Source organism: Schistocerca americana, chromosome 1 (genome assembly GCF_021461395.2).
Source record: "Schistocerca americana isolate TAMUIC-IGC-003095 chromosome 1, iqSchAmer2.1, whole genome shotgun sequence".
In the NCBI taxonomy this organism is placed as follows: domain Eukaryota; kingdom Metazoa; phylum Arthropoda; class Insecta; order Orthoptera; family Acrididae; genus Schistocerca; species Schistocerca americana.
Window position 1 is genome coordinate 798938402 of NC_060119.1, and position 19686 is coordinate 798958087.

General features: G+C 40.8%; 1 protein-coding gene across 1 annotated transcript in view; it reads right to left on the reverse strand.

Annotated features, from left to right (window-relative positions):
- The window catches only part of LOC124612604 (ras GTPase-activating-like protein IQGAP1), a 340604-nt gene that overhangs the window by 107262 nt on the left and 213656 nt on the right, over window positions 1-19686 (reverse strand). Inside the window, exons 20-21 of the mRNA XM_047140897.1 lie at window positions 18412-18525; window positions 4509-4801 (exon numbers count right to left, since the gene is read on the reverse strand). Coding sequence (XP_046996853.1) covers window positions 4509-4801; window positions 18412-18525 — 407 coding nt within the window. The remainder of the gene's footprint in view (window positions 1-4508; window positions 4802-18411; window positions 18526-19686) is intronic.

The following is a 19686-nucleotide window of genomic DNA, read 5'->3' on the forward strand; positions in this document are numbered from 1 at the left end:
TCTGGCACCACTGCAACTAATGTCATTGCAGTGTGGGGCACCTAATAGATTCCTACCGCTGATACTCTGATGCCACCGCACTGCCAAAGTAGACTTTCTACGTGACGAGTAACTAAGAATTTCCAACAAAGATCAGCCAGAACATTATGACCACTGACCTACTATCGATATAAGCCCATCCAGGTGATAGAAGTGTCACCTGGTGAGGAGTGACTGCGAGTCCAACATATGCACGGTGCATGTAGTATCAGTGAGTGTGCTGTGAGTGTGTCGAATGGGGAAGGTGTGCGATCTGAGGTTGATCGATGGCAGATTGTGATGGCCTGGAGGCTCGTCATGAGCATTTTGGAAATGACACAACTTTTCAGGTGTTCGAGGACTATTGCAGTGAGTGTCTTCAATACTTTGTGAAGGCAAGGTGAAACCACATCCAGACATCGTAGGGCTGGGCAGCCATCCCTTATTACAGATGGCATAGATTTAGCAGACTGGTAAAACAGTCAGGCAGCAGATTGCCAAAGAACTAACATCAGACTTTAATACTGAGCAGAGTACAAGTGTGTCTGAACATACAGTGCATCCAACACTCCTAAGAATGGGCCTTTGCATCGGACGACCCATAAATGTGCCAATATTAACACCACATGCGGATTGGCACTGGACATTGGCACAGTGGCAGTTTTTTGCATAGTCTGATGAATTCTGATACCTTCTTCATCAGGCTGGCAGGAGGGCGTGAATCCATCATCTTCCAGGGGAACGGCTCCTTGACACATATACTGCAGGACAGAGACAAGCTGGCGGCAGCTCCATTACACTCCAGGGAACATTCACATGGACATCCATAGGTCCAGTGGAGCGCATGCAAGCCACCATGATGGCCAAGGAATATCTTACAATGGTTGCAGACCACGTACACCCTTTCAGGACGATCATATTTCCCAATGGCAGTGGCATTTTCAACAAGACAATGTGTCATGTCACAAGCCCAGGGGTGTGATGGAGTGGTTCGAGGAACACAGTGGCAAGTTCCAACTGATGAGCTGGCTCCTCAGTTTGCCAGGTCTGGACCTGATCAAACATATCTGGAATGTGATTGAATGTGGTATCAGAGCTGATTGGCCCCCTCCCCTGAATTTACAGGAATTAGCTGGTGTGTGTGTGTGTGTGTGTGTGTGTGTGTGTGTGTGTGTGTGTGTGTGTGTGTGTGTGTGTGCGCGCGCGCGCGCCAACTCCCTTCAGTGACCTAACAAGGCCTCATTGCTTCAATGCCACAATGTGTTGTTATCTGTGTCAAAGGTGGACATATTGGCTATTAGGTAGTTGGTCATAATGTTCTGGCTGATCAGTGTAAGATACCTGTGTAAAGTTAACTTGTTTATTACCTAAGCAGAGGAAACTATCCTACCCACTCAACAACTGAAATCCTTTAAATGATTTACATTTACTGACAACATTTTCATAAGGTGGACCCATGTCATGTGCAGCCTCTGCCCTTTCCTCCAGAACCTCAACACCTACTCCCCAATCTCCTCCACTCATTCCTCTTCAAGCCAATGAACTACCTTTCTAGATGTTTTATCTCTACCACTCTGATAGTGCCATAAAAACCTCTGTCCAAATCAAATGAACAACAGTATCTTCATTTTCATACTTGTCATCTATTCCACATTAAGTAGTCCCTCCCCACAGCATTGGCACCCACAGATATCACATCTGCACTGGAAAGCAAAGGTTATCCAAACTTGCTCACACGCTAGTCAGGCAGGTGTACCTGTCCAGCAGGTCCAGAAGTAGATTTCTTGAGTCGTTTCTTATTGTGGCACCAACAAAACTGCAGTTAGTGTGAAACAGTCACCAAGCAGTAATTCTCACATCCACCAGGCCTGTAGAAGCTCGTCTACTCCTTTGCCATGGCTTCAGCCATTTGTCATTGTGCCCTGAGATAAGGAATATGCTACCCATAATCCTACATTTTCTGTCCTAAATAGTATTCCACTGGCCATCCAACAGATACATCGGATCCTGCTCCCCATGGGCCATTACCCTGTGGATGACATAGGCGCAAAATATGTCCTTTATACCCACTTGCCACCGCCTACAGCAGTCCATTCATATCTATTTCCTATCTTATAGAAGATATAGCCACATGTGAAAGCAGCCACACTATGTAGCAGCTGTAGTGCAATTCTATGTTAGAACAATTATTATCTGCCTACCTGATGGAATGGCTACTTCTGAACTGCATACACCTGCAAACTTGACAATGTAATTGCTGAAATTGTGGCATACAGCAAGAGCAATTACCACAACAGCTGCTACAATGCACTTGACTTTTGGATGCCTCCAACACTTGAAAATCCTCAGAATATAGGCAAGAATGGTTAGCAGACTCCCAACACCCCTCATGCCACCATCACCGCCACCTCCATCACCGCCGCCACTGCTGCTGCCACCATTCCCATTACCCCGAGCCACTATTCACAGGCACTGCTGCTCTCTCTCTCTCTCTCTCTCTCTCTCTCTCTCTATCTCTCTCTCTCCCCCCCCCCCTCTCTCTCCCCTTTTCTCTGAGATATTGTTTTTGTAGCTAAACTCAAAAAAATAGCTAAACTCAAAAAATAGCCCTAGCTCAAAAGTTAGTAGCAATATTCTGAGAAGGAATCTTCAACTTTTTTGGTCCTGTCTTCCTCAGTTGCGTGTAATATTATAGTATATTGATAATTTTTACTTATGGACCGTCTGACAGTCCATAAGTAAAAATTATCAATATACCATAATATTCTGAGAAGAAAATTTGTTATTCACCGTATAGTGGAGATGCTGAGTCACAGATAGGCACAACAAAAAGATTTTCACACTTAAAGCTTTCGGCCAATGGCCTCAATCAACAATAGACACACACACGGACACGGACACACACACACACACACACACACACACACACACACACACACACACACACACACCACTCACTCTCACTCACTCACTCTCTCTCTCTCTCTCTCTGTCTCTCTCTCTCTCGTGCGCGCGCAAAAGCAACTCTCACACACACTACTGCAGTCTCAAGCAACTGAAACCACACTGCAAGCAGCAGCACCAGTGCATGATGAGAGTGGCGACTGGGCGGGCGGACAGGAGGAGGCTGGGGTGGGGAGAGAGAAGGATAGTATGGTGGGCACGGCGGACAGTGAAGTGCTGCAGGTTGGGCAACGGGCAGGGGAGGGGGGAGGGGGGGGGAGGGGGGGGGAAGTAGTGGGAAAGGAGAGAAATAAATAAAAAAATAAAATAAATTAAGAAAGACTGGTTGTTATGGTAGAATGACGGCTGTGTAGTGCTGGAATGGGAGCAGGGAGGGGGCTGGGTGGGTGATGACAGCAACGAACGAAGGTTGAGGTCAGTAGAGTTATGGGAACGTAGGATGTATTGCACGGAAAGTTCCCACTTGCGCAATTCAAATTTAGTTAAGTCTTTGTACTGTTAAGTGTGTCTGTGATCCACGCATAAATCATTTACAGATGTGTAGTTGCTTTATATAGTTTTTGTTTCTATACTAGAAAGTTGAAATGCTTACATAAAAATGTTAGTTTATTATCATTACTACAAATTTTTAATAGGATAGTTTTCTGTGCACAGTTTACACTACAGAATGTCAAATGCCCAGTAATATTATAACTAGTGTACTAATACCTACAACAAATTACAAGTTAAAGTTCCAAAACAAAAGAAGTTGCCATGTACAATTTAAATCATTTATATGATAACAAAAACATTCTGAGGGGACAAATTACAATTTAATATTGCAGCTAACAGAAAGGAGCGTTTGCTCATTTGGGGAAAAAGTGAAATGAATCACCCATGGCTAGTGCAAAGAATGATCAATTAAAGCAATTTAGGACAATGATGGGAAACATAAATTCAAACAACCATGCATAGCTTCATATCCCTATCTTCCTTACATAGATTTCTGTACCATTCCCCTAACATACTGGAGTTTCATATGATGATAATGTCAGACGGAAAGGACTGTCTGTCTGTATTTAAAATGTTGATGGATTACGAAGACAAATTCCACACACTTGAGTACTGAAACAAATTTTCTGTCTAGTGTATGCCTTGATCATGGTATCCTCTAGGTTAGTGAGGCCCAAGTAAGAAGGAGAGAAAATGTTTAATGTCCTGTAGATGACAACGGCATTAGAGACCAGGTCACTGGATATAGTATCTGTCCATTTCAAAGGAACAGTCCCACCCATGGCCCCCAAATACCAGCCTTAAACACTGTGTGTGTGTGTGTGTGTGTGTGTGTGAGAGAGAGAGAGAGAGAGAGAGAGAGAGAGAGAGAGAGAGAGAGAGAGAGAGAGAGGAGGGGGCATACATTACTGGAGCAGAGTTAGCAGATGGCAGGTATTTACAAAACATGATCACATTTCTAACCTTTAAAGGATTAAAGTCATTCCTTATCAGGAGAAAAGGGTAAGGCAGGAAACAGAATATGTGACATTTACCTTATCTCTTCTTGCAGAGCAGCAGCAAAAAGTCGAAGCAGTAAGTAATCTTCTCGTGATCCCGAACCAAAATTGAAAATAGCAAGAACCACAGTGCGGAGAAATGCTGTTGTCTTTGAGCGTGGCAAACAAGGTAATAAGCGAGCCAAGTAATGAGGTTCTGTTTGTAAAAGGTAAAATAGCTTTCGGTAATATTCTACAATATGCTGACCACTTCGACTTAATTTTCCATCCATCAATTGACCAGCTGATGCAGCAGTGGCTCGTAGTCGTGAACCGTGGGCTGCTACATCCTAGAAAACAGTGCCAATATTTGATACACAAATGAGAAAATTTCTACAGTTGTAAAATTTCAATAAGATAACAAGTCTCTAAAACAAAAACAAAACAGTAAAAAAAAATTTCAGAGTGAGAGATATGAGTACTGAATAGTTCAGGTATATCGCCGATGACCTCTATGAGATAGGTGGAAAACAGACTAAGGGGCTACTTCTCAATTCAGGACATATTACCGACTGCTTTCTGGATCTATCACACAATTAGAGCAAGTTGAGTTTTACATGAATCACACACTGTGTAAATTATGTTGATTTTAACAGAAAAGTGATTCATTCCATAATTATACAACATACTAATTTCAATATTTAATTCAATCAGTAAAGGTAATAACTCACTATACAGTCGAGATGCTGAATCATCAATTGGCACATAAACAAGACTGAAAACACTGCGTGAAAGTTGAGGCCAGGATGATTATGGGATTGGAGGATATGCTGCAACCTACACTAATCCTTGCCCCTCACCCACTTCCCCTCTTGCCCTGTAAGCCAAATTTCACTCATTGTGCGCTCAAGACCTCTTCTCTACTGTCTCCCAGTTTCTCTGTCCTATCTCCCTTTCTCAATCCATGCCTTCATGTCACTGTGTGCTACATACAACATCCTCTACCTGTGAGCAGGAGTTCACAGGTTATTATCTGATGCACTTGCTGCCTCCCCTTTCCAGCCACCAGCTACCCTTCCCTACTCCGCCCTCCTACTTCCCACCTTCTTTCTCCCTCCAATTAGTCTACATGACACAACCCCTCACACTCTAGTCAATCTGCAGTGCCAGCACAATGTAGTCAGCTGGGACAATGTCACCATACACATAGGTAAATGTGTATACTGCTGCAATAGATGTAAAAATGTAATCTTAGGATTGATTGTTCCATGTGTGATATTCATTCACAATATTTTCACACACAACTTTACTTCCCTGTTATTAAAAGACATCATCATCCGCAAACCCATTAGTTATTTATTTCCATGTTCTTTTGAATCATAATTGTGACCTCTTTCTATGAAATGGAACAAGTAAGTTTTACAATTACAGCACATATTCTGCGCAGAAAATATGGCAACATGCTGAACATTTACATAATTTCTTAAGTTTATTCTTTTCTTTTAAAGAAAACATGCACATAGTGATTTATATTTAACCACGTTTAATATTGTCATGCTGGCAAATGTTGTGTGTGCCATGGACAGAAATAAGAGCTGATATTGCTATTACATAAGAACTTAGCATCACAAGAAGTTTATCTTCATGTGTCAGTCAAAGACACTTCCAGTTCCTTGTGCACATTTCGAGAAGAGATTAGGATAATTTAGAAAAGACAATTTTCCAAGGCAAAACTGAGGGTCACAAGGAAGAGTAACAAGCAGATGATTGGATCAAGTGAAGAAGATTTAAGGCCAACCTCTTCACACTATATTAAGAACAACTGGAGATTACCGAGCATAAAGACATTTAGCCGAAGATTCAGTTACTTAAGAAATCAGGTCACAACACTCACTAATGAGTAAACTGATTAATAACAATATTATGAAAAGGATAGTTGCTACTCACCATACAGTGGGATGCTGAGATGCAGATGGGCACAATGAAAAGAAGGTCACACAATAAGCTTTTGGCCAACAAAGCCTTTGTCAAAAACAGACAGCAGACACCACAAACACATGCAAATGCAGCTCACACACACTTGATCACACACAGACTACGAACAGCCGTGGATGATGGGAGAGGCAGCCAGGTGGGGGTAAGGAAGAGGCTGGGGCGAGAATGCGGTGGGATAGCAGGGAATGGGTGGGAGCTAGATAAGTGCTACACAATGGGAGAGAGGGTAGGGCACCTAGTGCAGTCAGGAGGCTAGACGGAGGGCAGGGGAGAGGTGGTAATTTGGCGCAGGGGGGGGGGGGGGGGGGGGGGGGGGGGGCGGGGGCACTAGTGCAAAAGGAGAGAAGTTAAAAGACTTGGTGTGTTGGTGGAATAGAGGAGTGGGAACAGGGAAGGAGCTAGGTGGGTAAGGACAATAACTAACGAAGGTTGGGGCCAGGAGGGTTATGGGAATGTACGATACATTGCAGGGAGAGTTACCACCTGTGCAATTCAGAAAAATCTGTGTTGGTGGGTAAGATTCAGGTGGCACAAGCTGTGAAGCAGTCAGTGAAAAAGAATGATGTGTTCAGCAGCATGTTCAGCAACAGGATGGTCCAGTTGTTTTTTTGCCACAGTTTTCCAGACATGCGGACAGACAGCTTGCCGGTTGTCATGTCCACGTAGAAGGCAGCACAGTGGTTGCAGCTTAGCTTGTGAAACCAGCCATGTAATCTACAGGTAGCTCTGCCTTTGATGGGATAGGTGATGATGTGATTGGTCTACAGTAGGAGGAGGTGGTGGTGGTGGTGTTGGTGGGAGAATGTATGTGACAAGTCTTGCATCTCATTCTTATTATAGGGATCCCTGTAATAGATCTAGATGCAAGACCTGTCCCATACATCCTCCCACCATCATCTACTCCAGCCTGGTCACAAACACCACCTATCCCATCAAAGGCAGGGCTATCTGTGAAACTACTCATGTGATCTTACAAGCTAAACTTCAACCACTGTGCTGCACTCTACAGGGTGAAAAGTATTTAAACCGTCAAACTCTGGGAGGTTGTAGGGGACATCAAAACAAATATTTTTCCCTAATGTCATTTTTTCCTATGAGGAGTATTTAAACTGGTGGAGGAAGATTTCTCTGGCGGCAAATTAACTAAACCAACAAACACTTTTCCATTTTTTTTATGACCAAGAGACAACAACTAGGTAGCAGATATGGCCCAATTAAACAGTCTCCAACAATACCGCCCCACACATTAACGAAGAACCGCACTTGATGAGCACTAGTAACTGTGACATGTGGGTTATCCTCACTTCAAACATGCAAATTGTGCATGTTGAAGACTCCATCATGCCCGAACATTGCTTCATCGGTAACCAACACAGAGGATGGAAATGTAGGATGCATTTCACACTGTTTCAGGTACCACTGCGAAAACTGTGCTCTGGGTGGATAATCAACTGGTTCCAGGTTGTGGACACGCTGTAAGTGAAATGGATGTAACAATTGCTCTCGAAGGACTGTTCGTACATTCGTCTAGTTTGTCCCCATGTGACGTACAATTGCACGAGTGCTGATTGAAGGATCTTGCTCAAAATGCTGCAAGACACCTTCCTCAAATTGCAGCATTCTTACCATGCGACGGGATCCCTGTCCAGGTACTCTGCTAAATGACCTGGTCTCATGGAGACGTTGGTACACAGCATCAAAGGTCGTATGATGCGGGATACGGCGATTACAATATTGTTGTTGATAAACTCACTGTAAAGCTCGTCCGTTATGGTGCGCTATGTAGTACGCACCAACCATATCATTGTACTCACTCCAAGTGTATCGCTCCATTAGTAGACAGAGACAATGCACTACTACACTGGTGGACAGCAGTTGCCTACAACTGAAGAGCGTAATACGCCCTCTAACTACTGAAGATTGTAATACGGCGTCCAACGGTTTAAATAATCCTCGTAGGAAAAAATGACATTGGGGAAAAATATTTGTTTTAATGTCCCCTACAACCTCCCAGAGTTTGTCAGTTTAAATAATTTTCACTCTGTATGTGGGCATGACAACCAACATGCTGTCTGTCCACGTGAATAGCCACCGAAAAACGGTGGCCAAAAACAACTGGACCACCCTGTTGCTGAGCATGCTGCCAAACACATTCTTCATTTCAGTGACTGCTTCAAAGTCTTTGCCATCTGGATCCTTCCAACCAACACCAGATTTTCTGAATTGCACATGTGGGAACTCTCCCTACAATATATCCTTCATTCCCATAACCCTCCTGGCATCAACCTTCATTAGTCATTGTCCTTATCCACCTAGCTCCTTCCCTGTTCCCATTCCAGCACTACACAGTCCTCAGTTCCATCAACACACCCAGCCTTTTAATGTCTCTCCTTTTCTGCTAATCCCCCCCGCTCCACCCCCCCAAATCACCCCCTCTCCCTCCGCCCTGCATCTAACCTCCTGAGGGCACTAGGCGTCCTACCCTCTGTCCACTTCATCCCCGCACGCTCCCGCAGCAGCACTTTACCATCCCCCATCAGTACCCTGCTATCCCTCCCTCTCCTGTCCCTGCCTCTTCCTTACCCCCACCCAGTTACCTTTCCCATCATGCACTGCTGCTTGCAGTCTGGCTACAGCTGTCAGAGACTGTGGTCATGTGTGTGTGTGTGTGTGTGTGTGTGTGTGTGTGTGTGTGTGTGTGTGTGTGTGTTTTTTTGCCTATATTTGACAAAGGCCTTTTTGGCCTAAAGCTCACTTTCTGACAATATATTTGTTGTGCCAATCTGCGACTCATCACTTCTGCTGTATGATGAGCACCAGCTATCCTTTTCATAATACTGTTCCAATTATTCTTTTTGTTTGATGTGTGCTACTTTCCCATAAATTTTGACAATTCCTCATCACATATTTTGATGTTTCTTCAAATCATTGTCATAATTGTTGTTCCTTCACATATGTTTATTTCCCTTCTCATCTCTGTCATTTCACTGCAGCTCATGTCGCTGATTTTACTGTGCTATACTTTTGTAATGGCTGAGCAAGTAAACTGGATTCATTCTCTTGGTTTCCAAGATTTTTTTCTTGTCAGCGTGATTTATGATTTGTTCATTCATCTTTCACTTGGAAGGGATACATCTGAACTTAATATGCAGCAATCCCCGTTGATGTTTGCTATTTTATTCAGACTTCCTGTCAATTATTACACGGCTCTGTCTGCAATACATCATACTATGACCTATTTGAAACCTTCCTATTGCTATATTCAGGGATGTTCATTTACGTATCTGTAGACAATGTAAGTTGTATTGATGTTGTCAACACGTAGAAACCTACATAAAAGTAAACAATTACACACATAAATAGATACAATTCTTGCCTTACTGAGTTACCCTTTTGGACACTACTTCACTATTCTATTGAACATATTGTAAAATGCCTCTTAATTGCAGTAGTTAATTTTTAGCTAATTGTCAACAACATTTACACATCGTTTCAGGTAATCCTTTATGGTATACAAACACTTATCTAACAAATAATTTTTTTGCAATGAAAATAATCAATTATTAATAGTATAGTGTAAAGGGACACACAAAAAAATCCACTCACCAAGCGGTGTCAGGAGAACACACACACAAAAGGATTTAACTTTCACAAGCTTTTGGAGCCAGTGGCTCCTTCTTCTGGCAGAAGTCTGCCATGTCCCGGGGTTTTGGGTGACTTCTAAACTGTACCCCTTTCCCTAAACCTCTTCAGTTCTTTTCCTTGACCCCTCGTCCTTCCCCTTCAACCTTACAAGTTTTCAGACTACTTCTGCCCATCCTGTATACAAATTTAGTCACCTAGTGTGAACACCCATGTGTGAAGACACAAACATGATGCCTGACATGTAAGTGTACCCATTTCATTCCCTTGATACAAAAACAACCACAGTTTATTTAAACAGAGGATAGCAGTTCTGACTGTGCTCGTATAAAAACGCTCGTTGTAATAACAAAAAGTGGTACAAGTGCTAACCAGGATGTAAGATGCACTGTGTATGAACCTTGCCTTTCATATTTACTCCAGTTCTTTCTTCTCTCCCAAAAACTTTGGTTCAGTTTTTTCCAAGTTTCTCAGAAGATTTCGAATGTCATTCATGAACTGTGAATTTCGCTAAGCAATATTATTCAATAGAATATTAGATAAATGGGTTCTGAGTATTGAACAAAAAGCTAAATACTTGCTCTAGTTTGGCACTGTCATTTGCTTAATGTCCATTTACGGTGCCTTGACTTTTTAGTTAAACCGAGGGATGTTCAAGTTACAGGTAATAGTATAATAACAAATTGTCATTATTTTAAATATGGTGGAGTGAGGTCATGAAATGTGGTGCTGCGACCAAAGTTACCAGCGAGATGTGGAGCAGCTTGGTGGTGAGCGACATGAGGAACTCTCACTTGTGGGGGTCATAGCAGTCCGAGGGCTTGAAGCCACGCTTGCTGTCGATGATGCAGTACATAGCGCTGGCGGAGCAGCGCAGCGGCAGGGTAGTCCCCAGCAGCTTGGGGCCCTCTTCTGCCAGAAGGAGGCACTGGCTCCGAAAGCTTGTGAAAGTTAAATCCTTTTGTCCATGTGTTTCCCTGCCACCACCTGGTGAGTAGATTTTTTTATCTGTCCATTTCAATAATTTTTTTAGGGTATTTCACTTTTGCTTTTTGATCTCTTGTGATAGTTTATTGTATAGTTTAGTTCCTTTACATAGCACACTATTTTGGGTTTTTGTTTTGTTTTTTCTATTGAGATGTAAATGGTGGCTGGTTCCATGTTGGTGTAGAGACCTTTTCGTTGGGTACTGATCAATGGCTCTTTTATTGTGGATAACTGTTTGTAAAAGTACTCACATGGAACAGTCAAGATTTCCATAGATTTAAACAACTCAGTGAAGGGAGTTCTCTTGCTCCTTTTTGTCATAATTCGTACAGTCCTTTTTTGCAGTTTAAAAATTCTTTGTCTGTTCAGCTCATTTGTTCCCCAGAACATTTTCACATAACTTGTCACAGATTGAACATTTGCAAAATACACTACGAGATCAAAAGTATCTGGACACCCCCAACGTTTTTCATATTAGGTGCTTTGTGCTGCCACCTACTGGCAGGTACTTCATAAAGCGACCTCAGTGGTCATTAGACATCGTGAGAGATCAGAATGGGGTGTTCCGCGGAACTCACCGACTTTGAACGTGGTCAGTTGATTGGGTGTCACTTGTGTCACACGTCTGCACACGAGATTTCCACACTCCTAAACATACCTAGCTCCATTGTTTCCAATGTGATAGTGAAGTAGAAATGTGAAGGGACACATACAGCACAAAAGTGTACAGACTGACCTCGTCTGTTGACTGGCAGAGACAGTCTACAGTTGGAGAGAGTTGTAATGTGTAATAGGCAGACATCTATCAAGACCATCACACAGGAATTCCAGACTGCTTCAGGATCCACTGCAAGTACTATGACAATTAGCCGGGAGGTGAGAAAAACTTGGATTTCATGGTTGAGAGGCTGCTCATAAGCCACATGTCACGCAGGTAAATGCCAAGCAACTCCTCACTTGGTGTAAGGAGCATGAACATTGGATAATTGAACAGTGGACAAACATTGTGTGGAGTGACGAATCACGGTACACAATGTGGCGATCCGATGGCAGGGAGTGGGTATGGCACATGCCCAGTGAACATCATCTGCCAGCGTGTGCAGTGCCAACAGTAAAATTCGGAGCCGGTGGTGTTATGGTGTGGTTGTGTTTTTCAAAGACGAGGCTTGCACCCCTTGTTTTGCATGGCACTATCACAGCACAGGCCTACATTGATGTTTTAAGCACCTTCTTGCTACCCACTGTTGAAGAACAATTTGGGGATGGCAACTGCACCTTTCAAATCGATTGAGCACCTGTTCATAATGCACGCCCTGTGAAGGAGTGGTTACACGACAGTAACATCGCTGTAATGGACTGGCCTACACAGAGTCCTGACCAGAATCCCATAGAACACCTTTGGGATGTTTTGGAATGCCAACTTCATGCCAGGCCTCACCGCGTTACATCCATACCTCTTCAGTGCAGCACTCTGTGAAGAATGGGCTGCCATTCCCCAAGAAACCTTCCAGCACCTGACTGAATGTATGCCTGCGAGAATGGAAGCTGTCATCAAGACTAAGGGTGGGCCAACAACATATTGAATTCCAGCATTACCGACGGAGGGCACCATGAACTTTTAAATCATTTTCAGCCAAGTGTCTGGGTACTTTTGATCACATAGTGTATGATGATGTGGTTTAAGAGCTACTACACACAGAATTTATTATTCTAAGTGCAATGCATGCTGAAGCTACTCGTTTCACGAGGGTGTTAACATACTGTGTCTATCGTAGTTGCATGTCAACATGCATCCCTAGCAATTCTGTTTGAGATACACATTCAGTCAGTCCATCTTTCATTTTTAAAGAGTTATTTTAGGGTTTTTGGTTATGTGAAATATTGCTTTTTTTACGTTTAAAGTTAATTCATTGTTGTCTATCCATCTGCATACATGCATGAGCACTTCTTCAGCTTCGTCCTTTAGTACATTTTGTGATGTTGCAGTGTTAACAATGATATTGTCATCAGCAAACAATACTGTTTCACCATGCTTGACAGTCTGCATAAAATCACTGACACATATCAAGAAGAGTTTTGGGTCAAGCACACTTCCTGAGGGCATCAATACTAATGTATTCCGGCTCAGAACGATATTTTATGGTATGATTGGAGATAGTCTGAGGGATCTCCACCCACTGCACCCTGTTTTTAAGATCTGAACGAAACCACTTATTTGCTAATCCTCTTATACCTAGAGCTTCCAGTTTATTTAACAGAATTGTGTGGTGTGCTTGTCAGAGGATTCACTGAAGCCAAGAAAGATATATATTATTTGATCTCCTTGATCTGGTGCTTCCAGAACAACATTTGCAAAATGAGTTATAGCTGACTGAATGCTTTTACCAGGCCTGAATCCAAACTGTTCTTTACATGGAAGATTGTACTTTTTTTAGGTACCCTATGAGTCTAATTTTCATTATGGTTTCCATTACTTTTGAAAATTATGACAGTAAAAGAGATAGGCCTATAATTTTCTATATTTTCAAGCTCTCCAGTCTTACGTATGGAGAGGACGTTTGCATGCTTTAGTGCCTATGGGAAGCAACGTGTGGTGAATGATTCATTTATGATGTGCACTAAAGGGTCTTTTATACTGTGTATACAGTCCTTCAGCAAGCACACAGGCACTTAATTTTTATCTGCTGAGGTTTTATTTTTTAGGTTCCAAACAACATTGCTTATTTCTTCTAAGTGGTGGGTTGCAGCATCATTGTGTTTGGAATATATTTCAGTGTTTGTACAGGTTGTATTTTGTCAGATTTGTGTTGCAATTTGGTAGCTATGTTGCTGAAATATTGATTGCAAAATTTGCAAATTTTTTGGGTTCATGTATTGTGGTACCGCTATGCTGTAATTCTATGTTTACCTGTTTTGTCTTTTTTCTATTTGTCTCCTGTTTGGTAACATTTCAGGCGAATTTTATTTTGTTGTCTGCCTTTTTTACAATTTTATCATTTTGAGACTTTTCCACTGTTACTAAAACTTTTTACATAAGTCTTTGATTGCTTGGTAGTATTTTTGAAATGTAGGGTCATTCTGGTTGCTTTTATGTTGCTGAGCATTTCCTTATCCTGTTGGTCACCTAGTTACTTTTGTTTTGTATTTTAGTGTCTTGTAATACTTCTGGAAACACTTCTTCAATCCTGAATTTAAATTTCAGTAGAAACTTTGAAAACTTCCTATCTTAACTGGTCTCCACATACACTTCTCCCCATGTTGCATTGTTCCATTTGCACGGTAAATTCAAACCTAGGTTACCTCCAACAACATCACAATTATCTTTCTCCAAATCAGCTAGTATATGGCCAATGAGTGATGCTGAATGTGTAGTTACCCTTGTGGTTAATCAATGGTGATAGTCCATGGCTGTATATAATGTTCAAAAATGTGTTGCGAAATCCATCTGGGTTCAATGTGCTAATCTTTAAGTCTCCACAAATGAGAAGTTTGTCATTAGGATTAGTAACCATGTCCAACACTTGGATTAGGTTTGCTATGAATGTACCTGTGCCACCACTGGGAGAACAGTAAATACCAAGTGTAGTTAGTGTTTTTGGAATATCTGTGGCGTTCTTATCTCTACAGCCAATACTTCTACATATTTTTCTTTACTTAATGAAATGATGTCACTTCTAACCTTAGACATAATCCCTTCCTTTGCATATATACATGATCCACCACCTCTCATAGTGGTTCTACTATAATGGCATGCTAGATTGTATCAGCTTAGAGCAACATGTGCAATTTGACCCAGATTCTATGCATCAATATGCAAACAAGAGAGCTATCAGTGATCTGCAGCTTCAATTCTTTATTTCTTATAGACGGTATATGTTGGTGGAGAATTTAGAAACACTGAGCCCTTCTTACCTTGGAGACGCCTCGTTTTTCTTGTCTTCGTGTAAAAAATCATTTGGACGATGCGGAGCTATATTTTTCTTGTCATTCAATTCACTATTCACTGTTATTTCTGCAAACTCCAATAATTTTTGCATATTTTGCTACTACTGCTGATGGTTCTATCGTTCTACACTTTTTGAGGTGTTTTGGTTGTTCCTGTTGGGTCTGGTGATGGTGTTGCGAATATGGGTTTGGTTTTGAAGTTATTTTGGTGCTTTTTCCCCTTTGGCCATCAGGTTCACCTGACTTTATTTATCCACACCATTCAGGCTTAGTCTGTGTAGTGTGGAGTGTATATCCTATATTGCTCATGTCAACATATTCCACATTTTTTCAATTTCTGTGGATTTTAGCAAACTGATTATTGGCACTTTGTATTTCTGTATCAAAACACAACTGCCTCACTAGATTGTGGCGATGTAGAATATTCACAATTATGACATTTGTATGTGTACTGTTTGTTTCCTGCATAGTTGACAAAAATGTACGAATAGCAGTTGAAAGTAGTGTGTTTTACACAGTTCAATGAGGTGTTTTCCATAAAGACACCCATTATGATTGTGACACACTATCCATTTTTTATCAAAGATATTAGGAGATATTTTCCATTTAAGACAATTATTATGATTCTGTATCATCTTTTTTTGTCAAAGATGTTATCACTGTTATGTAATTAGATCGATAAAAAATCTGCTCACCAAGCAGTGGCAGGAGAACACATATATAAAGGGTATTACAGTTTACAGTTTGAAAACTTTCAGCACCGGTGGCAGAATAGTTGAAGGGGAAGGAAGAGGGATGAAGGGAAGGCAATGTCTGGGAAAAGGGGTAGAGTTCAGAAAAGTTGCCCAGAAACCCGGGTCAGGGGAGACTTCACCTGTCTTCCTTTCCCTTCAACCCTTCTGTCAAAGGAAGGCGCCACTGGTTCCGAAAGCTCGTAAACTGCAGCTGCTTGGTAAATAGATTTTTTATCAATCAATTACATTATACTTTCAAAAATTGAGTATTTCATTATCATTATTGTTATATTTGATTTTAAATTATTTCTAATTAGGATGTGAGAACATAATTTATCAAAGTACGAAGACTGGGAACAAATGAGAAATCTCAGAAAGGAAACATAGAACTCATTGTTGTGTGTTGTGTGTGTGTGTGTGTGTGTGTGTGTGTGTAAAAGGGGGGGGGGGGGTCTGCATTGTCATGCTGTACCAGAAAACTTAGTGAGCGCAGCTGGTAAAGTTTCAAGCCAGAATAATGAGAGGAAAGATTTGTCAGAAACAAGTGACACCAAATACAAAGAAGCACTTTTTACAGCTCTTGTGCTCAGTTGTGTTCAGCCATGATTGAAGTAAGTAACTAAGGGAGATAACAGATCTTAAAAATAATTTTAATCACAAGTATAGGGAAAGGGGCCACCATATTTATATATTAACAGTACGGCAAAAATGTTGACCCTATCTTTGCTAATAATAAATGATGCGGAAGATGAATTACAAGGTATTAGTGGATCCCCCTGTGCTTAGTTGTAATTATGCAGTACAAATTAATGCTATCAATAAATAATTCTACTGAAAAGGTAAGTTCTTAAGGCAGAGAAACATGGGAATACTTATGTAGTTCAAAATTCTTTACTTAAATCACCTACAGTTCAGTCAGCAGGTACTCAAAACACTCAAATCTTCTGAACTTTCCGTATGTCGCTTGTTGGTGGTACATAGCATAGACTGCGTTATTGATATTGAGAACCCTCTGCTAACTTACGGTGAACTGAAAAATCGTGAAATTTTGGCACTCTCCCCCCTTGCAGTCTACAACAAAGCACTTAAGAGTTTTCTTGTACAGCACAAAATGTATTTTTACAGCACATATTAACCAAGATAGAGCACTTCAAAGGAACAGCAAAATTCCCAAATTAAAAGAGTGAAGGTTTCAGCATGATAATTTTAATTTCATACCATTTTTAAAAGATAATGGTTTGTTATTCAATCTGTACATTAAGCAAGCAGTGAAGGAGGCAAAAGAAAAATTCGGAGTAGGAATTAAAATCCATGGAGTAGGAATAAAACCTTTGGGGTTTGCCGGTGACATTGTAATTCTGTCTGAGACAGCAAAGGACATGGAAGAGCAGTTGAACAGAATGTATAGTGTCTTGAAAGTAGGATATAAGATGAACATCAACAAAAACAAAATGAGGATAATGGAATGTAGTCACATTAATCAGGTGATGTTGAGGGAATCAGATTAGGAAATGAGACCCTTAAAGTAGTAGAAGAGTTTTGCTGTTTGGGGAGCAAAATAACTGATGATGGTCGAAGCAGAGAGGATATAAAATGTAGACTGGCAGTGGCAAGGAAAGCATTTCTGAAGAAGAGAAATTTGTTAACATCGAGTATTGATTTAAGTGTCAGGAAGACTTTCTGAAAGTATTTGTATGGAGTGTAGCCATGTATGGAAGTGAAACATGGACGATAAATAGTTTATACAAGAAGTGAATAGAAGCTTTCAAAATGTGGCGCTACAGAAGAATGCTGAAGATTAGATGGGTAGATCACATAACTAATGAGGTGGTACTGAAAAGAGTTGGGGAGAAGAAGAATTTGTGGCACAACTTCACTAGAAGAAGTGATCAATTGATAGTACACTTTCTGAGGCATCAAGGGATCACCAAATTAGTATTGGAGGGAAGCATGGAGGGTAAAAATCGTAGAGGGAGACCAAGGGATGAATACACTAAGCAGGTTCAGAAGGATGTAGGTTGCAGTAGTTACTCAGATTATGAACCTTACACAGGACAGGGCAGCATGGAGAGCTGCATCAATCCAATCTCTGGACTGAAGACCATAACAACAACAACAACAACAACAACAACAACAATGGTACACACCTCTAATGGCCAACATATCACATTTTACACAATTTAAATGTATGCAAAATCAAAGAATTTAAATGAAAAGTAGGACTAAAGAAGAAAAGGTAAAACATAAAGACACTTTCTGATGACACACAATACAAACTGAAAATTATGAGACAAAATGGCTGGAGAAATTTGAAGAAACACCGACAGAAATATTTAAAAGCAGAAGAAACAATACGAAGCTTTCAGAGCTGCTAAGTCTTTTCTTAAGGTGGAAAGAGGTGTTAGTTGTGGAAGGTTTGAAATGAGAGTGGGTCACTCAATTCTAGGGGGACTACCTGTTGCCAAGATAGGAAGCAAAGAATTTTAATTCTACATCCTGGCAGTATGTATAGGAAAGAAATTCTGTTTGCTTATCATTTTAGTTTTGTCAAGTGAATCCTTCAGAAGATACAATAAAAACTAATAGTTATAAAATTCATCTACATGTCAGAACACCATTTAATTCGAGAAGAACACACAAATTAGACATTTAATTACCTGCAATGAGATTCTGTTGCGTACTAGTAGACCTATTTTCAAATCCATTGCATCCAGCTGCTGTGAGAGATTCTCATTGTGTCGTATTGTTTTTCCTATCTGTTCCTTCAAGTTCTGTAAACAAATAATATGCAATTTTTTTAAAATGCCAAATACCTGCATGATGCTCATATTTAAGCACAATATCACTTTGGATAATAATACTTATTTATTTATTTATTTAACCTGGCAAGATTAGGGCCATCAGGCCCTCTCTTACATCTAACCAGGCATTCTACTTATTTTACATTCATACGTTTTGGTAGGCATGTTAAACTACATCTAGTACAAAAAGTGAAATAAACAATTAGAAAGGTACACCTGGAAAAATACATACATATAGAGTTTATATTCGTAGATCATAAGTACTGTTATAATTAGACATTATTGAAGAGACAAATTTTAGATAGGAGTGCTGGCAGCAGGGAGTATGAGGGAGATTCATGGTGAAGGGAGGAGAAGAATAGACATGATGAAACATAATTAAGGAAAATATAAAGGAAAAGAAGATTGCCTGGCTAGTAGAGACAGATGAAGAGGAAAGCATCTCAGGAGCAAGATAGGAGATGCTAGCTTTGCTATTTGACAGATGAGAGGATTGGCCTGGTACATTAATTTTGTGGAGAACTTTATGAGGATGATAGTAGGAAATGCTTCAACTTCTTCTTAAAAGCAGCAGGAGATTGAATTTTGCGCAAGGTAAGGGGCAGTTTGTTCCAGAGGCGGACAGCGGCAACTGAGAAGGAGTTTGCAAAAGTTTTTGTTTTGTGATGTATAATAATGTGAAAGAGGGAGCTCATGTACCAAATTATGCAATTTTTGTTACCAAAGGAAAAAAGATATTTTTGAGGCCCATTCAATACTTCAGCAACAAAAAAGGAAATCGTGAACTAAACACAACAGAATAAGTAATGAAAATAATGGGGAAACAAAGGTCAATGAAGCCAAAGATTTTCAATAAGGACTGACAATAATGAATTCCTGACAGTAGACAATGAATTTTTGGTACTAACAGTTCTTTTTTCAGTACCAAACCAGACAGTAGTGCAGAGAAGCAAGGGAGATAGGATGGGGAATGACTCATATAATTCAAATTAATATATATATGAGAGGGAGAGAGAGATTTGGGGGGGGGGGGGGGGGCAATAGAGATAAAGAAATGTCATTCTCTACAGCTACATCACCAGCCTTCTGTCTTCTTGCATATTTCTGAAAAATCCTCTCATCCACTTCTTC